General features: G+C 33.6%; 2 protein-coding genes across 3 annotated transcripts in view; both read right to left on the bottom strand.

Annotated features, from left to right (window-relative positions):
• LOC114330647 (leucine-rich repeat, immunoglobulin-like domain and transmembrane domain-containing protein 3) overlaps positions 1–22,060 on the bottom strand; it is a 51,135-nt gene that overhangs the window by 13,019 nt on the left and 16,056 nt on the right. The window contains exon 3 of one of the 2 annotated variants that reach the window (XR_007696201.1): positions 12,645–12,729. Coding sequence is in view for 1 of the 2 variants with exons in the window: in XM_050642871.1 (XP_050498828.1) it covers positions 12,708–12,729 (22 nt within the window). In the remaining variant the exon portion in view is untranslated. Of the gene's footprint in view, positions 1–12,643; positions 12,730–22,060 lie in introns of those variants that run through there. The other variant, XM_050642871.1, reaches the window with a different exon arrangement.
• Positions 2,692–4,748, bottom strand: LOC126880843 (putative uncharacterized protein DDB_G0286901). The gene is made up of 2 exons (XM_050644911.1): positions 4,732–4,748; positions 2,692–3,442 (listed from the first exon to the last, which is right to left on the bottom strand). Exons 1-2 carry the CDS (start codon positions 4,746–4,748, stop codon positions 2,692–2,694), a joined length of 768 nt encoding a protein of 255 aa, XP_050500868.1.

Genomic DNA, 22,060 nt, shown 5'->3' with positions numbered 1-22,060 from the left:
CGGTTTAGTTTTGATTTAAATATGTCTCCTACCATCCCCCGATAGCGCTATTTCTAGGTCTACCTTTTGTCAAGGAGGCTATGCAAGAAGACAAATTTAAATCAAAACTTCCGTAGTTCTCGGTATACAATAAAACTATTTATACCGGAGTAAGGTTAGAACGCCCTCTAACGGGGATAAGTGAAATAAATGGCGACTAGATTCTAGTTTTCTGTTGACCTAGATATCAAAATATCAAAAGGCACCGCTGGGAAAATATTCCAAAAATGCGGTTCAGAGAAACTATATGAAACGAGTCTTTGTACTCTCATACAGAGTATGGCATTAGTAAAAATACAAAAATAGACGGTTTACTAATGCCATACTCTGTATGAGAGTACAAAGACTCGTTTCATATAGTTTCTCTGAACCGCATTTTTGGAATATTTTCCCAGCGGTGCCTTTTGATATTTTGATATCTAGGTCAACAGAAAACTAGAATCGAGTCGCCATTTATTTCACTTATTCCCCGTTAGAGGGCGTTCTAACCTTACTCCGGTATAAATAGTTTTATTGTATACCGAGAACTACGGAAGTTTTGATTTAAATTTGTCTTCTTGCATAGCCTCCTTGACAAAAGGTAGACCTAGAAATAGCGCTATCGGGGGATGGCAGGAGACAGATTTAAATCAAAACTAAACCGTCTATTTTTGTATTTTTACTAATGCCATACTCTGTATGAGAGTACAAAGACTCGTTTCATATAGTTTCTCTGAACCGCATTTTTGGAATATTTTCCCAGCGGTGCCTTTTGATAATTTGATATCTAGGTCAACAGAAAACTAGAATCGAGTCGCCATTTATTTCACTTATTCCCCGTTAGAGGGCGTTCTAACCTTACTCCGGTATAAATAGTTTTATTGTATACCGAGAACTACGGAAGTTTTGATTTAAATTTGTCTTCTTGCATAGCCTCCTTGACAAAAGGTAGACCTAGAAATAGCGCTATCGGGGGATGGCAGGAGACAGATTTAAATCAAAACTAAACCGTCTATTTTTGTATTTTTACTAATGCCATACTCTGTATGAGAGTACAAAGACTCGTTTCATATAGTTTCTCTGAACCGCATTTTTGGAATATTTTCCCAGCGGTGCCTTTTGATATTTTGATATCTAGGTCAACAGAAAACTAGAATCGAGTCGCCATTTATTTCACTTATTTCCCGTTAGAGGGCGTTCTAACCTTACTCCGGTATAAATAGTTTTATTGTATACCGAGAACTACGGAAGTTTTGATTTAAATTTGTCTTCTTGCATAGCCTCCTTGACAAAAGGTAGACCTAGAAATAGCGCTATCGGGGGATGGCAGGAGACAGATTTAAATCAAAACTAAACCGTCTATTTTTGTATTTTTACTAATGCCATACTCTGTATGAGAGTACAAAGACTCGTTTCATATAGTTTCTCTGAACCGCATTTTTGGAATATTTTCCCAGCGGTGCCTTTTGATAATTTGATATCTAGGTCAACAGAAAACTAGAATCGAGTCGCCATTTATTTCACTTATTCCCCGTTAGAGGGCGTTCTAACCTTACTCCGGTATAAATAGTTTTATTGTATACCGAGAACTACGGAAGTTTTGATTTAAATTTGTCTTCTTGCATAGCCTCCTTGACAAAAGGTAGACCTAGAAATAGCGCTATCGGGGGATGGCAGGAGACAGATTTAAATCAAAACTAAACCGTCTATTTTTGTATTTTTACTAATGCCATACTCTGTATGAGAGTACAAAAACTCGTTTCATATAGTTTCTCTGAACCGCATTTTTGGAATATTTTCCCAGCGGTGCCTTTTGATATTTTGATATCTAGGTCAACAGAAAACTAGAATCGAGTCGCCATTTATTTCACTTATTCCCCGTTAGAGGGCGTTCTAACCTTACTCCGGTATAAATAGTTTTATTGTATACCGAGAACTACGGAAGTTTTGATTTAAATTTGTCTTCTTGCATAGCCTCCTTGACAAAAGGTAGACCTAGAAATAGCGCTATCGGGGGATGGCAGGAGACAGATTTAAATCAAAACTAAACCGTCTACTTTTGTATTTTTACTAATGCCATACTCTGTATGAGAGTACAAAGACTCGTTTCATATAGTTTCTCTGAACCGCATTTTTGGAATATTTTCCCAGCGGTGCCTTTTGATATTTTGATATCTAGGTCAACAGAAAACTAGAATCGAGTCGCCATTTATTTGACTTATTCCCCGTTAGAGGGCGTTCTAACCTTACTCCGGTATAAATAGTTTTATTGTATACCGAGAACTACGGAAGTTTTGATTTAAATTTGTCTTCTTGCATAGCCTCCTTGACAAAAGGTAGACCTAGAAATAGCGCTATCGGGGGATGGCAGGAGACAGATTTAAATCAAAACTAAACCGTCTATTTTTGTATTTTTACTAATGCCATACTCTGTATGAGAGTACAAAGACTCGTTTCATATAGTTTCTCTGAACCGCATTTTTGGAATATTTTCCCAGCGGTGCCTTTTGATATTTTGATATCTAGGTCAACAGAAAACTAGAATCGAGTCGCCATTTATTTCATTTCAATTAAAGATAGAGATACAAACACCGGTATCGATAAGTAGTTTAAACTTGTTTGATGCGTCTGTTATATAATAAGGATTTTTAGAGTTTACAGCAAGAGGAGGGCTTAGAGAAATTTCTGTTCTGGAAAATTTAGAGACGGGTTCATGTCGTCCAAATTTAGAGTTTGGATCTGATTTTTTATTTGAGACAAAGGTTCGTTTATTGAAATGGCATTGTCTGGTGGGTGGTTCTGATTTGGAACTGTGAGAAAATCCTGATAGTCTTGGCTATCAATTAAATCGATCGATTCATCGAATGAATTGTAATAATCAGGAGGTGGATAATAATTATTATCGGAGAAGTCTTCGTAATGATAGTTTTCAATTGGAGCTGGGGTATAATCATGAACATAGTCAGGTTCGTAGTTAACAAAATGAGCTCTCTGTCTATCGCTCGAAAAATTTGGATTCTTATGAATTACAGAAGGGCGTATTTGTGGGTTATTTTGATTGAACTGAGGTCTTTGTTGGTCGTTAGGTCTAGTGTTTTGATAGTTATTATTCGGGCTGAAGTTTTGCCTCTGAAAGCCATTATTTTGGGCATTATTGAAGTTTTGATAGCTACTGAAATTTCGAGTATCGTTAAAATTATGGGAATTATTTTGGGAATTTTGTCTAGAGCGACATTCGTTGTTTGAGTGGCCAATGCGTCCACAAAAGGTGCATCTAGGTGGTTGAAAGTTTGGTCTTCTAATGGCTTGATTATTTTGATTGGGTCTTGGAGGATTGGGGCGATTGGTTTTCTGTATCTCGAAATAAGATAATTGTAGCTCTCGTCTGATGCGGATCTGAGCTTGAAGAAGGTCTTTTGGATTACTAGCACGAACAATATGTGCAATTTTTGGATCGAGGCCGTTCAATAATGTATTGAGCGCCATTGATTCGATTAGTACGATTTGGGCTTGTTTCTCTTCAGGAGTGAGGCCAGATTTCTGGATATTGGCATGCATTTTTTCATTAAGGACTTGGACACGATTGAGGAATGTAAGAGCCGATTCATTTGGAAGTTGTTAGACTCTCTGTAAATCTTGTATGAGAGAAGATAGGTCTCTAGTGTCTCCAAAGTAGGAATTAAGAAGTTGCTTAATTTCTAGATATGATAAGGGATTTCTAGAGCTTATGAGTTGCGCTGCTCTTCCGCGAAGTTTATTTTTTATGTGAATTACTAATAGTTGTTTTTGATCACGCGTAGACATATTGTAGGCATAGTCACAAGCATTTAGAAAAGTTTGTAAAAATATTTGATCGCCTTCAAATTCGGGTACGATCGAAAATATTTTGGATAGTTTATAAGGTTCTACTTCGGGTTCATTCTCGATATGAGATACGGGGACTGCGGGACGAGAAGTATTACTGTTGTCAGTCATGATGATCAAATAAATTTAAATAAAACAGGTAATCAATATATCAAAAATAAAAAATGGTCAAATAAAACAATTTAAATATGAAATAATCAAAATATCAAATAATAAAAATAAAAATGGTCAAATAAGTCAAATGGAATAATCAATATATCAAATAATATAAATAAAAATAGTCAAATAAATCAATTTAAATATCAAATAATAATCAGAAATAATAAAAAATATATCAGAAAATGTTTTTATAACAACTGTCCGATTAGCGAAATGTGCGTGTTTCAGACGTGTATATAATAACAATAATGATAATAAAAAGTAATATTTAGTAGTTGTATTTAATAGGTATCAGAAAAATGTTTTTATAATAACTGTCTGATGGGCGAAAAGTGCGTGTTTCAGACGTTTATATAAGAACAGTAGTGAAAATAAAGAAATGACGATTAACAGAATAAACGTCAAATAGTTAAAAAGGTAATCAGAAAAATATATAGTGGTTGTATTTAATATTAAAAAATGTTTTTATAATAACTGCCCGATGAGCGAAGAGTGCGTGTTTCAGGCGTTTTATAAGAACAATAAATAAAAAAAAAATTGACGATTTACAGTATAAACGTCAAATAATGAAAATAAATATGTAGTTGTCTTTATTGATTTTCAGTATAATCAATATTGGAATATCGAACAGTATTCAGTAATAATAATAAAAATATAATAATATACGAGATGATTCAATATTAGACTTACACTAAATCCAAAAACATCTAGTCATCTTGTTCTCGACAGCGTCTCTACCAGGGGCTTCACCAGGTGTTCCTAATCCGTAGATATCTGCAAAGTGATGACGGCTCTGCCTTTTTGGATGGTTCGTTTCTGAATCAAAGGATTGGAATCCACCGTTGTTAGTTAGGCCTTTCCGTGTTCTAACAACGTTTCCAGATCCTACTTAAAACTTTTTAGACTTTTTAAAAAATATTTTATTTTGAAAAATAGAAAAATTAAAGTTACATGTACTAAATCTAAATTATTACGAACAAATATTAAACACCGGCAAATGGTTTTATATGATTTACAAAATGCTGAGGTTGTGAGAAAGCTTGGACGTAGTAGTTCTCGCTGACATTGGCATTGAAACTGGATGCGTCGATTCAGATGGCTGACACCTGATATATCCTGATGGGAAATAAGTAGGTACAGTGGAACCCCGATAAGTCGGCCCCCGATAACCCGGAACTCCGGCTAACCCGGACCGATTTTTATCAGACAAACATTTCAACAATAAAAATGTATTGCTGTTACAAAATCTCGTGAACCTAATTCATTCATTTGGTGACGTCAATATACGAACGAAACGATTGATGAATCCGACATTACTGAAAATATCAGGGTGCAGATGGGACCCTGATGTCGCGCAATTCGCAGCAAATAAAATAGTCGTATGTTTTTGGCTTCATTTTATTTCGGTTATACATACGCATTTTCAAGGTTCACGAGGTTTTGTACCAACTCTATGTAATATAATATTTGAGAGATAATGGAACCGGATTGAACTACATATAACATAGTAAAAATGACTCATGGTACACCACATTCATTGTCGAAAACAACATGCACCTGTATTATCCTTTATTTTTTTGAAACTGTCTGTGTTAGCATTGCTTAGAAAAGACTATTAAAATTCTTTTTTTAACAATGGTCTTAGTCATCACTTTTATTAAATAACATAACATCAGAGACGGTATTGTGTGTAGTAAAGTCGTATTATTGTTCGCTTCCATTTTGTAATCGTTCGTAAATTTATTCAGATTTTGTGTTTGCGTGTCTTTTGTCTATAAGGGCAACAAAACGTAAAAATGTTGTAGTGACAATGGAAAAGAAACTAGAAGCATTAAGTAGAATTGATAAAGGTGAATCTTGCAGCATTATATTATGGTGTCGGTATATCTACAGTATCGGATTGGAAGAAAAATAGAACTAAAATCGAAGAATTTGTTTTTTCAAAATGATAACAAAAGACAGTTTAATCGGTGCAAAGCTAATAAAGCTAAGAATGAGACTTTTGACGACGCTTTGTATGTGTGGTTTTGTGTGGAATGCGAACGTGGTTTACCAGTGTCTGTGTGACAATTATAACGGAGTTTATCTGTAAGCATACCATATTCTATTAATTTTTACCATTTTCTCCGGCTAACCCGGATTTTCGATAACCCGGATCGGCCGCGGTCCCAATTAATCCGAGTTAACGGGGTTCCACTGTACTTCATTATTAAGGTTAGTTGGTAAAAACGGATATAACATACATATACAAATAATATATATCCACACGTACAAAATTTATTTCGCCGAAGCGATGACGGTCGCGATGGTGGTCGCTAAATCAATCCTTTTTCCCCATCAAAAAATAGGTTTTACATTTATTTTAAATAAAATTTACATACTTCTACATAATTTATATGTACATACACAAAATATATACGTACAAAATTTATTCTGTCTAAGCGATGACGATCACAATGACGGTCGCGAATTCAATGCTTTTTCCCCATCCAAAGAGTGCACAACGTCCCTAAAGAAGTTTTCACTTCAAAAATATAAGATAATTTGGATAAGGGTAATTGAACTAAATAGGGCAACGATTCATACCAAAATGGAAGAGCATAATAATATATCAAAGATAAAACCGAGTTAAATCGAGGATAAAACAAATAATATCAATGTCATAATAAGGCGCAACAAAAGGGTATTAAGTGAAAAAGCTATAGAGCTGAAACGAAATATGCTACATTTGGCCTATATACAGGGTGTCCCCGAAAATAGTGCGTTACTTAAAGGTATAGGTAGAAGGTACCATGTAGAGCAAAAAAGTCCTATAACATTTTTTTCTAAATTCAACCGTTTGGCCAAAAAACCAAAATACATTTTGGTGTGCAAATTGAAATCTGGCAACTATGTATACAAAAATCTAAACATAGACAATCACAATTCAAAAATAGTTGCAGCATTAGCCTTTAGTATTTACATAAACCCTGTCTTCATTCTAAACAAACAAACAAATTCTTGTTTTGTTATTTTCAAACATGGGGTGGTATAATTATTTTGCAGGTGTATCTGTCTGACCTACAGTTTTCTGGGTGTCAATAACCTAAATCACTAACAGTTCTTGTACAGTGATGCCAAATTTTTAAATTTTATGAAAATAAAAGTTCGCTTATATGGAGAACCATGTACTTTTTTTGGAAACGGTTAACTTTAGAAAAAAATGTTATAGGACCTTTTTGTTTTACATTGTGTATTATATCCATACCTTAAAGGAACGCACTATTTTCGGAGACACTCTGTGTAAATGAAAGTAAAACAAAATATATGGAGTGCACAACGTCGAATCAACATGAGAATCTGAAGGTAGACAACCATACCTACGAACATGCGTCAACTTTTTCCTACTTTCCTCAATAATAATTGACAACAACAGCGTCAGTCAAAAAATAAAAGCGGATTTTTAGCGGCAATAAGTGCTTTTATGCATACAAAACTTAATGAGAAGTAAGTTATTACTGAATCGTCAGTCTAAGGTTAGAATCTACAAAACAGTAATTAGACCAGTGTTCACATATTGATGTGAAACCTGGACCCTCTCAACCATTGATGAAAATCGACTTAGAATATTTGAGTGCGAAATACTAAGAAAGATATTTGGGCCAACCCATTACAGCGATGGTTCGTGGAGAATTAAAATGAACTACGAGCTGGAAGGACTAATGCAGACGGCAGATATTGTTAGATAGTGTAAAGTCACAAAGACTACTCTGACTTGGTTACTTAGAAAGAATGCCAGATAATCTAGCTGTAAAGGTAATCCAGAGATGGAAGCCCCAAGGAAATAGAACAAGAGGAAGAGGAAGAGGCCCCGTAGAAGATAAATAGACGACGACGTAGAGAAAGATCTCTAACTAGAATATTGAAGAATATTGTTAAGCAGCCCAAGACTCACAAAGGGTTGTAGCGCCATTAGAAAAAGAATATTAATATATTAAGATGGCTAGCATACGTTCTATATTGAAATAATACTCGCTTATTATAAAGGATCCCTAAATTGGGAATTATTTAAAATTTCCTATTTCCGAGCAGGGTGAGATACAGTTACGATCATTGGATAGTTGACAGTCTTACGTATCTAGGAGCCGATTTTTTTTTTAAATTTTACCTCGTTTAAACGTATCTTTTACGTCAAAGTGACGTGACCAGTGGTGTACCTAGAATAGGTTGATTAAAATTAAAAAATCAAAACAATATAAATATATTTTACAAAATTTAACAAAAATGCCAAGGGCCATTAGTTTCCGAGGCATTAAGCTAAATAAAAAGATTAACAAAATGGGAAATACAAAGAAGTTTTTTTTGGAGGAGTTTGATATCGTTTTATTTTATTTTTCAACACGCGAAATTTTTGACAAGTATTGACTTTTTGAAATTTTTTTACTTTGACATTTATCAGATCCGTACGACACTGCAATTTTACAGTATTACAATATAAAAATTAAGGTGTAAACTATTCAGTGATCGTAACTGTACATGTAGAGTTCATACGAGAATAAAACAAAAAAAATTGGTGGATGACGGTTCGGCATGTCTGTGAAGCAGTTGTTTGTTTTAATTTCTTTCCATAAGGAAACATTGTTTTCCTGTAGATGGCTGTATACCATTAATTACAAAAATTGAAGAAAAAAAATCTCCTGTGTAAAAGGTATATTAGTTTAAAAACCTTAATAAAGGCCTACATTAAAATACAGAACGTTTTCGCTCTAAAGAGAGCATCATCAGTGTTATAAGCTTAAAATAATTATAACCATAATTAGTGAAGACAAGAGTAAACAATTTTTTTAAAGGATGACCAAGATAAAAAATTAGGTTATACTTACAAGCTCTACATGCTAAGCCACCAAAAATACATAGGTTAAAACCCTTAAAATGCTGACCAAAGGTCTTACATTGGCATATTATTTATTAAACCCTGGCGATGGGTGAAATTTAAAAGGTATACCTCAAGGCACCATATGACTATACCACAAGCATGTGGGTGGTTGAGTTGATTTCTCTGTCTTCACAAAGAGAAAGGTGAAAGCCAACTGATTACAGGTGACAGGTGTGAAAGCGTTTCTGACTAATAGCAGTAGAGGCAGACAGTGTAACATGAAGTTGTGTGAACTGATATGTAGTTTGGTACACTAGCCAAAAATTTATAAAATTTATTTGTAGTAAAATTCAATAATAACCATCAACATCGTGTGCTTGGACTACAAGTATTCCACATTAAGCTAACAAAAATAATATACGGAGTGAAAATAAGGTTATTTAAAAACGAATTTTCAACAGGGTTCAAATGAGTGTATTACTAAAAATAGGCAACCAACCATACATGCGATAAATTTAAATTATGATTTTGTTTTAACCCTTAACTTGACAATGTGTATCTTAATACACAACTATTTTAGATTTTTTTTTACAAAGTTTAAACCTCCAAATCTGCGTAGATATTGTAATGTGTATTTCGATACACCCCTGTTCTTTGTACAGGTAACTACATTGTTGCAATTTTTATATTTGGCGGGAATAAATTTGTCAACTTTTTATAGGTTAGTTCTGTGACGACCATTGGCCGGGTTCAATTTACCAACTTTTCCCAAGATAACGGTAGTTTTTGTGGCGATTTGTAAAGTTATTTTAATTCTGTGAATAAAATCGAATAAGGTAAGCATTGTCCTTTAGTAATATGTCAATAGTTTCGTAATTTAGATGTTTGATAAAATGTGAGCTTGGTCTAAAAAACATGTGTATTTAAATTCACATCGCCAATAACACGAACAACAATAAATGTGAATTTAAATTCACACTGCCCGTTTTAGACCATTTAAATAAGAACGACGAGTAATAGGTGTCCAGGGTAGTACTCGTTGAATTGTTAACTGTATAAAATTAATATATTTTGTGATTTTATTTAAATGTATTCTAATAAGTTTTAGTAATGGGCGCTGGGTATTAGTTTCAAGTTCGTCTTTGTTTCAGATTATGGCTTCCAACAGAACAAAGAGAATATACAATTAGCAACTCAACAAATAAATGATGAGGAGGTTTGTGAGTATAATATTTTAGTTCCCAATAGAAATATTGACTCCGATATTGAAAGTGATAATGAAGAATATATTATGTTTCCGTCCGCCCCTTTAGCATATCCTGTAATAGAGGGTGTTGATGACGATGAATTAGAAAATTCATCTAAGTTTACTATTTTATCGAATATATTGCTCGAAAACGAGGAGATCTTGGAAAACGAAGCAAACAATGAAAAGGTAGAAAATGCAGAAGGTGCTAAAAACAACGAGCTAGATGAGCGTATTGGGTATGTTGTAGATGAAGCCTTAGCAGATGAGCTTGATCATAAACCTCTCAATTTAAAAAAGAACAAACAGCAACAAAAAGTTCAAAAGAAAAACAAAAACAAGAAAGCGAAAATATACAGCTGGACAGAGGAACCTTTTAGCTACCCGGTAGATATTGAAGAGGATAATTTTCAAGTTCCAGACGAGATTTTATCTCCAATTGATTACTTTAAAATGTTTTTGATGATATAAATTTTTGATGATATAAAAGAACAAAAACTTTAAAACAATTTCTTTTTTCCATAATCGACAGCTTGCTCCGTAAAAATAAAACACTTGGAAGACCTTCAAATGAGGACATCGCTGTTCCAAAAAAAAAGAATAAGAACCATATTTCAACCCCGGCCAGAAGGTGATATAAGATTTGATAATTTCGGACACCTTTCACAATTTTCCACAAAGGGCCGATGTCGCAATTGTGTAAATATCCAAACACATATAAAATGTACGAAATGTGACGTACGTCTTTGTTTTGTGTCAAAACGAAATTGTTTTTACGATTTCCATATGAGCAAGAAGTAATCATTGTAATATTTTTGTTAGTAAAATAAATCAGTACAACCCTGGGTGTTCTTTCATTTTTCCACCTAATTTTAATTTCGAAAACAAGTACTCAAATTGGTACTGTGTATTGTAATACACACATATTGTTTTAGGGTTTCTTGGCGTTGTGCATTCAGATACACACGTACAAATCAAAGTCAAAATTTGTTAAAAAAAAGTTTATTAGTGAAAATGTATTAATTGATGACCCACTTCAACAAATAATGTCAGAAATAATTTTTATTTTGCGTATTTCTTGTTTTGCCAAGTTAAGGGTTAATAGTTGAAAAATAATAAATTTGCCAATATGCTCAAATGCATCTAGGGCAGAGAAAATAAGTAGATTTTTTAAACATGAGGAGGGCAATGTCTAGGTTGAAGTTTTCATTTTTATAAGTATGTATGACTAGTGGTAGTCCTATGAATGAATTGAAAAGTCAACAAAGGTATGACTAGTGGTAGTCCTATGAGGCAGGGGCTCCGTATAGCTGATATTTCATCCTCCATATTAAGGGGATGAATTCATCCTCCATATTAATAATAAAATATCAGACATACGGAGCCCCTGCCTCATAGGACTACCACTAGTCATACCTTTGTTGACTTTTCAATTCATTCAGTCAGGTACATCAATCATCTTTGTGCTGTATGTCAAGCGACACCACTAGTTATACCTTTGTTGACTTTTCAATTCATTCAGTCAGGTACATCAATCATCTTTGTGCTGGATGTCAAGCGACTACATACTTATAAGAATGAAAACTTCAACCTAGACATTGCCCTCATCATGTTTATTAGTTTAAAAAATCTACTTATTTTCTCTACCCTAGATGCATTTGAGCATATGGGCAAATTTATTCTTTTTCAACTATTAAAACAAAATAATATTTTAAATTTATCGCATGTATGTTTGGTTGCCTATTTTTAGTAATACACTCATTTGAACCCTGTTGACAATTCGTTTTTAAATAATCTTATTTTCACTCCGTATATTATTCTTGTTAGCTTAATGTGGAATACTTGTAGTCCTAGCACACGATGTTGGTTGTTATTATTGAATTTTACCACAAATAAATTTTATAAATTTTTGGCTAGTGTACCAAACTACATATCAGTTCACACAACTTCATGTTACACTGTCTGCCTCTACTGGCATTAGGCAGAAACGCTTTCACACCTCTCACCTGTAATCAGGTGGCTTTCACCTTTCTCTTTGTGAAGACAGAGAAATCAACTCAACCACCCACATGCTTGTGGTATAGTCATATGGTGCCTTGAGGTATACCTTTTAAATTTCACCCATCGCCAGGGTTTAATAAATAATATGCAAATGTAAGACTTTTGGTCGGCATTTTAAGGGTTTTAACCCATGTATTTTGGTGGCTTAGCATGTAGAGCTTGTAAGTATAACCTAATTTTTTATCTTGGTCATCCTTTAAAAAATTTTTTACTCTTGTCTTCACTAATTATGGTTATACTTATTTTAGGCTTAGAACACTGATGATGCTCTCTTTAGAGCGAAAACGTTCTCTATTTTAATGTAGCCCTTTATTGGGGTTTTCAAACTAATATACCTTTTACACAGAAGATTTTTTTTCTTCAATTTTTATAATTTCTTATTATATAATGATATAATGACGAATGAGCATTTTTCTTTTCATTTAAAAGTTTTATAATTACCTTTATAAATAGTATTGTGCTTTAGAATACTTCTTGTATCATTTTCATTTTTTTACAGTGACGTCAACCATCAACACAGTATAGTCTAAAAAAAATAATATTGGAATTGAAATCTATAATAATAAATAAACACAAATAGTACATCAGGTCATCAGGCCTTAAAAAAGGACATTTATAAACCGTTTTTGTAGTATTTATGTAGTTAGCACATAGTAGTTACTTGATGAAGTTTGAGTTCAATAATTTAAAATGAAACATAGGTTTGTTCCAACACAACGAGAAACCATCCATGTAACATCACCGTAATGCGCAGTAAACAAAATAACCCATGAAACGCACGATATATAAACACAGAACGCATGGAACGTATTATTTTATAGTAGCGTGGTCGTTACATGACGGTTCTTCGTTGTGTTGGAACAAACCTATATTAATACTGTTTATAATATCCAGAGATTTTAGTTAGCTATATTTATAATATATTTGGCCAAAATATAAAGCCGCGTCCTCACTGGTAAATTTTTACGTGCATCTTGAACTAATAGTTCGTCGAAAGAATTTGTATGGCCAATTTAACTGCTCGACCATCGAAAATTTGTTTATCGTTCGTTCACACTGCAAATCGTATGCGACGCAAATCCTTTGATCTTTGCTCAAAAACCGACATCCGATGGAGCGTCTGCGTTGTATGTGTGCGTCGAAAGTTCTTGCATTCGATTTATGCGACGAACACGTTCACACTAGCACAATTTATCTCGAGCGCGCAAATATTTGCGACGAACAGCTGGTTCGTCGCAAATATTTACCAGTGAGGACGCGGCTTTAGATTCCTCATTATTAAATGATACTTTAATGGGATAAATCGTTAGTGTTGTATCATCTAACTCTGGCTAGGAATCATCTGAATAGATGGTGCTAAAACTCTGAAAACAGCATATCTTCTTATAAACGCTGAATATGTTGTACGGAAGACAAAGCCTACGGAGTGCTGCTAAAGATCATATCTCTATAAGTTGACTTATTTTTGCTTTACTTTTTATGTTGCAGTATTTTTTTACTTTTTACGTTGCAGTGTTCTTTTTTCTGTAAAATCTGTAGTGTGCCCAGTGCAGCATTAATTTAATTATAAATTTCGCTACTTTTTTTTGTTACAGTCTTCTTTGTACGAGCAATTACTTTTATGTTTTCTTTGCTTTACGATTGTTTCTTTCAGTATATATTTTGATCTCAGTTTTTCTAGCTTACACATACGTCTGCTACTTATCTGCAATATTCTATTTCTGTTCTTATTTACATTGGATATACGTGCTTAAAATTTAATAATTATTTACCCACTCAATATTTAAACGATGTCTCTGTTCGTAATTTGTTACATGTATTTTTCTATATTAAATGCAGATAGTAGCCACTGGTTAACGAGCAATACAGCAAAATGTATCAATTTGATGATGTTATCGTTTGTTAATTATTAGATTAGAGTAATATGTTGATTTCCCTTAAAAATTTAAACTGGGCATTAACATTTAATGATGACAAAAGAAAATGCAATCCATCACAAGGAAAACTGTAAAAAACAAGGTAAAGATAATGGCAACAAATTATTTCCCATTTATACGAACATAATCCGTATTTTACACTGGCACTTTTTAAACATTTCAAAATAACAAGAGTTAAGAAAAAACTTCTAATTAACAAAATATTCGCTAAAGTAAATAGTAGCGAACAAAAACAAAGCGTAATATTCAATTGATCTCTCAATATGTCTGTGGATCTTTGGGTAATTTACCTTTAAATTTTGTAAACGCAACATTCTTCCGGTCATACAGTCTTCAAAAAGAACTCTATAACCAAGAAATTAAGTATCAATGAAATATCAGTTGAATATATTAACACACTGTATATTGAAATCTAAGGGGCGTACAAAATGCTTCGAATGCCGTCAGGGCTGGATTTACATATTATGGGCAGAATGGGCTATAGCTCAGAGCGGCAGAATTCAGCGGGCGGCAAAGCGTGGAAGTTAGATATAAAAGTAAAAAATGGCGGAGGAGAGGGCGGCAAATTGTGGATAGCCCAGGGGCGGCAAATCTTCAAATCCGCCTCTGAATGCCGTATCGAACATTACGAACATCGAAGACCAACTTAAATTTGCGACGTTGTTTCACGGAATCTTGAAATAAGCAACGAACCAAATATCGTTCCGTACTTTGTAGCTAATATTTTGACGTTCCCTTAATAATTGCCATAAATCCGTATCTGCAAAATGGACGTTTCTGTAGCAGATTATATACTTACGCATTAGTCAATTAATAAAATAAATAACACTCGTGAAAGGAGATGGTGGCAGACACAAATATATAGAAGTAGGGGCATATATTGTGGCAATCATTTACTTTTGGATTTAAAATATCAGTGGATTATACACACACCGGCACAATATTTCACATCAGTTTCACCGGCACTTCAGTTTGTAGGTACATGTACCTATTGGTATCGTTTGATATTATTCCGGTAACAAAAATATTTTGCTTAGATGGCATTGGACTGATTTTTCTTTATACTCCTTTCGTATTATCTCGAAGGCATCCCTAAGATTTTGTTTTTTAATTATTAGAATATCTCTTGTCTTGTAAAATCCGTAAATAAAAACACTGTTTTGAAGGTTTATTGAATTAAAAATATCAAACTCACTAAAATTAACACAAAACAAAATTAACATCAAAATTATAACAACTCAATTACGGGTATGGGTTCCTAACATGTGCTCCGTAAAATTGTTATTTTTAAGCGATAAAACAAAGCAATAAATTGTGAATTTGTGCCGAATTATAATCGAAACTGTAAGGGCCGGTTGTTCGAACGCTAATCAACAATGATCATTATCAAATAATTAATTGCTGTCAATGTCAACTTTGTTTGGGTTGTCAAAACATAATTAATTACAATTCTGAGACTATAATCAATTAATATAACAATAATTATTAACATAATTAATAATAAATCGTATTATTGTAATTAATTATGTTTTCAGCAACCCAAACAAAGTTGACATTGACAGTTTTGGTGACAGTAATTAAATATTTAATAATGATCATTGTTGATTAGCTTTCGAACAACCGGCCCTAAGTGTACAAGATTTAATTAATTTCTTTGTGGAAACATTTTGAATTTAATATATTGGGACAGTTTGTTAAATTTATTATAAACAATTTTTCGTTATCAGTGGTTTTACGTTAATTACACCTGTCGTGAAACAGACCCAAATACCTGTTTTTGCAGGTGGTCAGAGTCGGATCCTTTTTATTGACAAATAGTGTTTAATGAAATTAATTAATTATGGAAAATAATGTTACCACAATGCAATCCAATATCCAATATCAACAAAATGTCTCACAAACATTATTCTTTAGCAACATCAAAAATTCAGTTTCCTTCTAAAGAGAACGCGATCATTTTTAATGCACTAGACAATACCAAACTTCAAGAATACCTCATTCACTTGGGAAATGTTATCCAACCCAAAAATATTATATTCTGCTCCCAACTGTCTAACAATCGCATCTGTATGTACCTATCTAGCAAACAACTGGTAGAAGATTTCATGACCAACAGAGGATACATTGAAATTAAGGGAGCACATGTGCGAGCTAGTAAATTAATACCACCAGCAGAGAGGATTGTCCTCTCCAACGTAAGCCCCTCCATACCTCATGAAATACTAATAAACGAATTACAAAGTATTGGTTCAGTACCGGCTTCACCTATGACATTCCTTAAAATCAGTGCCACCTTACCTGAATATAACCATATTCTCAGCTTTAGGAGGCAAATATACATCAGTCCCCACAATTTAACACCTCCGGAATCATTTCTACTTGAGTTTGATAACACCTATCATAGGATCTTCATATCACAAGATGGCTTGGTCTGCTACAATTGCAAGAAGCCTGGCCACAAAGCATCTCAGTGTTCCGAATCAACAGTTCTAGAAGATAAACATTCAAATAATGAAAATTCTTTACCCAGTCTAGGCAATGCAGCTTCGCAACAAACATATACACCATCTGAAGAAATGTCAATCTCCCACGTTTCCACCAATGCAGATTCCCAACATTTACATCAGGTATTAGGAGAACCAACGTTAGCATCCCAACCCCGATAACAAACATTGTTTAAGAATCTAACTCTCATAAGCGTACCGTTGACGATATAACTTCACTTGAAATTGAGTCTTCTTCAGCAGAATACGAGTCGTTTCGTGAGCCTAAAATTCTGCCAAAAATAAAAAATCTAAAACTGCTTTAACAGAAATAGTAGTAACTCTCTATCAATGCTACTAGAACCAGCAAAAACGTTCATTGAAAATCATTCTCCATCTTTCGTTCTTGATTACAACCAACTAGTTATGCTTCTAACTAACATTACCGGCTCTGCTGAACCCTTGAGTATCAATCAAGAATACACAAAAGATTACTCCGGTCTAATTAATATGTTCGAAAAAGTATATCCCCACTTAAAAGACAGAAGTATAAGGCGCAAATTAACATTTATTAAGAAGAAAATGTATGCTTACCTTGGTAAAAAGATTTCTGACTCTGACAGTGACACTTCTCAATTAAGACAAAAATAACATTCACGTCATTATTTCAATGGAATATTGATGGATTTTTCCATAATTACAGGACAATATCTACAAAAACTTTTACTTGAACTTGACTGACATTCCACTCTTATATTTTTTTGACATTACATCAAAATTGCCTATACGGTCAATACGAACTGCAGTGCCTTAAAAATATTTTAAAGCACTAGTGCCTTAAAGGAGCATTTTTAACGCTCGTATGAAGTGCTAAAAATTGCATGTTTAACACGGTTGTAGAAAAAAATTGTTAGAGATTCCAAAAATCTCAAAAAACAAAAAAGTCAACCTTTCCTTTCTGAATATCCTGTGTTCTTTTGTTTTTCTGTAAGACAAAAATTGATTCAGATTTGGTGTTTCTAAATTTGCATACATTCGTGATCAGTGAATCGTTCAATCCCTTTTAACTAAACCCCTTTCAAAAATAAGGACTTTGAAGCGATGAAGCTTACAGATCATATAAACAATACATACACTAGTCAAGAAACTTTGTGAAGTCGTAACAATTAAGTTCATTTGAGATACTAATTAGGAGGTGCTTTTCCAGATTATTTTACCAAAAAGAAGGACTAACTTTATTTTGAGCGTAACTTGTTTACTTTTGATGCTACAAATTTTTTTTATAAAACAAAAATGAAGCTTTTTCTAAACACTTTAAATAAGTTGTAATGAATTTTCCCCGAAATGTGCTTCATTTTTGGTTATTTCACGTTAAATATTCCATTTGGAATTTGACGAATATGAACCTATTTCCCATTAGGTATACCTCTGCTTCTACTAGGTGTAGAGACGTGATATATACACCATTTTTTAAAATTTTTTACAGGCTATATTTTTGCTAAGAATGTTTTTTTCGACAAAATACCTACTTTTTGAGTTATTTGCTGCGAAAAACGGTCTAAAAGCGTGGTTATTTTGTTAAACAAATGAACATCTTAACTGGCAAATAACTCGAAAAATATCTACTTAATGAAAAAACTCTATAGAACCAAAGTTACTTACAATTAGTCAGTTTATCTATTTCCGGACTTACTTTGGTCGCATACTTTTTCACCCCCAACGGGGGGTGAAAACCACGCCCAGGGCAAAAGAACACATCGGCACAATATCACTTTTTTTGTTTGACTTTTGTTTGACACGATATTTCATAACAAATGAATAGTATAGCAGTAATGTAAGGTATATTTCTAGTATTTTTATCTATTTATTTTTAATTGTCTTTATGGGTATTATTGGAATTTTTTATCACAAATATTAAAGTTATTCACATGGCATATTACCATTATTATTTGAGGTATATATTATTTATATTATTTATTACGAGGGTACATTTTTGCAATTTTTTTTTATGATTTTAATATTTGCTATCGTAAATATACACTATAAATATAAATATACGATATAACTATATAACAAATATACGCTATATGCATAATACATTTACATTATTATTCTAACTACTTATTTACAAGGGTTAATATAACGTTATTTATTTTTGAACTATTATTTATTATTATTGCAATTTTTTTTTACATATTTTTACCATATATTGACGTATTATTTTATCTCGTTATTTTTTACTATATATCTATATACCACATATCTATATACACCGTAAGACTATCGAATTTATATTTTCGCTAAGAAGTGCAGGAACTGAGGATAGAAAATTATGTATAAATGAGTAGCAACAAAGTTACTTGGGAAGATTTTGTCAAAATAGTTGAGGAACTTGCACAAGAAGTACTAAGACAGAGCAGAAGGGTCTTAAAGAAAAAAGTACCGAAATCTAAGGACATACAGGAAGAAGTAACGACACAGCTAATTAAATCCTATAACAAGTTCACGCACTTAACTAAGAAAAACTGGGAAGCACTTTCGGACAAACAGAGGGAAGCGTGCAACAAATATTTTGGAAAAATCAGAGACAAAGTTATACGCTCATTTCAAGCAGTAAATGTAAGAACAGTGGTTCCAAATTCAATACATCAACCAATCGACGAGGAAGTAGAAGAAGGAAAAAGCGACGAGGAAGTAGAAGAAGAAATAATTAACGACGAAATAAAAGAGGAAAAAGGTGACATAAAACAAGATAAAACCATATTAAACATGGCTCTGACAATCAATGAATTTTTGAATATCGCAAGCAAGATATTGCCCAACGAGTTCGATGGAAGCGCAGGGAAATTACAACCATTTTTGGACGCATTAGAACCACTTGGAAAATTGGCAGAAGGTCATGAAGACACAGCTGTAACGCTAATAAAAACACGACTTACCAATAAGGCTAGGAACTTAATAACCACGGAAGATACGATTCCACGGATAGCTGAAGCACTGAAGAAAGAACTAAGAGGTGATAATCCGAAGAATTTAATAGCCAAATTAGCCAAGAAAAGGCAAGGGCATAGAGATACAGCAGTGTACGTATCTGAAGTGGAAGAGTTAGCAGAACAATTAAAAGTAGCATACATAGCGGAAGGAATGCCACTGGAGTTAGCGAAGAAATATACGACGGAAACAGTAGTAACAACAATGAAACGAAACGTTAATGCATAGAAAGCTAAGTTAATACTGGAAGCAGGTAACTTTACATCACCGCAGGAAGTAGTATCTAAATTTTTATCGATCGATACGACTGAAGAAAATGCACAAGGAAGAGTCTTAAATTATAGGACAAACTACGAGAATAGGAGAGGACAGCAGCAATACAGAAGAGGATACCATAACAAATATGACAGAGGAAGAAGAAATAACTTCGGACAACGGAACGAAGGAGAAGCAACGGACAATCAACGAAATTATTCGAACAGAAGATACAGACAATTTAACAATCAAACATACAGAGGAAACCAGAGAGGAGGACGTAACAGGAACGTAAGGTTACTAGAGATAGAGGACAGTCAAGAAGAACAAGAAAACCAGCAGTTGGGGCTTTGAATGAACAAGAAGTTGGAAGCACACAGGCAGAAATAAAATATAACATTTACAACTTCGACCTGAACCTAACGAACTTTGTACGAATGAAAACAGGAATCCTTGAAAACACAAGCACCTTTATCATAGACACAGGAGCTGATATTTCAATACTAAAATGTTCACAAGATTTTATGAAGAAACAGGTGAAACCAAACACAAAGGCGAAAATAAAAGGAGTCACTAAAGGAGAGTTGCAAACAATGGGAGAAGTTGAGACAACACTAGAAGTAAAAGGAACTCGATTCGAACACATCTTTCAATTGGTAGAACCTAACTTTCCAATTCCAACAGACGGAATCATTGGGAGAGACTTTATTTCTAACTTTCAATGTATACTGAACTACGCAAACCTTAAAATGCACATTAAAGAGGACAACGATTGTTACATTAGTACGAAAATTCTGGATAATATAGATAATGACACCATAATAATACCACCCTGATGTGAAATTTATAGAATAGTCAAAATTTTTCAAACGCTAAGGAACGACAGGATAGTGGAGCAACAAGAAATACAACTAGGAATATTCATAGCAAGAGCAATTATTTCAAGTAATAATCCATACATCAAAATTTTGAACACAACATACGAAACAGTAAATGTAGAGGCAAGCACAATCAGGACGTTGGACATTAAACTATTCAATATATATAGACTAGTCAACGACAGCAAGGATAGGAAAAAAGAATTACGAGAATCACTGAAATTAGATATACCAGAATATATACGAGATAACTTAGTATCGTTATGCGAAGAATATGCAGACATATTCGCCCTAAGGCATGATATGTTAACCTGTAACAATTTCTACGAACAGAAACTAAGAGTTAAAGACCAAACTCCGGTATATATCAAGAATTATAGGACACCTCATGCGCAAACAGAGGAATTAAATCGACAAGTACAAAAACTAAGAGACCAAGGAATCATAGAACCATCTACATCCGAGTACAACAGCCCAGTAGTACTGGTACCGAAAAAAGCTATAGATGGAGGAAAAGCATGGAGATTATGCATAGATTTTAGACAATTGAACAAGAAGATAGTTACAGACAAATTCCCATTACCAAGAATAGATTCGATATTAGATCAACTAGGAAGAGCAAAATGGTTTTCAGTTATAGACTTAATGTCAGGTTTTCATCAAATACCATTAGAAAAGTCATCGAGAAAATACACATCGTTTAGCTCGGAAAACGGAGCATTTCAATTTACCAGTTTACCTTTTGGATTAAATGTAAGCCCGAATAGCTTTTCAAGAATGATGTCAATAGCATTTTCAGGATTAACACCAGACAAAGCATTTCTTTACATGGACGATATCGTAGTAATTGGAATATCCGAAAAACATCACCTAGACAACCTGAAAAAGACATTTGAGACATGTCGAAAATTCAATTTGAACCCAGGAAAATGTCAAATTTTTAGGAGGGAAGTAACATATTTAGGACATGAGTTTTCTCAAGAGGGAGTATCACCCGACAAAGCGAAGTATGCAGCAATTGAACAATATCCGACACCTAAGACAGCGGAAGAAACAAAGAGATTTGTAGCATTTTGCAACTATTATAGACGTTTTATTAAAAATTTTGCGGAAATATGCAGACCACTCAACAGATTATCGAGGAAAGGAGTAGAATTTTTTTGGTCTGAGGAGTGTGAAAAAGCATTCAAAAAGTTTAAAGCATCTCTGACGAAACCACCAATTTTAAAATATCCTGATTTCAACAAACAGTTTATCCTAACAACAGACGCATCCAATGAGAGTTGTTCAGCAATCCTAAGTCAAGATTACCA

Source organism: Diabrotica virgifera, chromosome 2 (genome assembly GCF_917563875.1).
Source record: "Diabrotica virgifera virgifera chromosome 2, PGI_DIABVI_V3a".
Taxonomy (NCBI): Eukaryota; Metazoa; Arthropoda; class Insecta; order Coleoptera; family Chrysomelidae; genus Diabrotica; species Diabrotica virgifera.
Note: the sequence above shows the minus strand (reverse complement) of the source record. Positions and strands in the feature narration are given on the sequence as shown.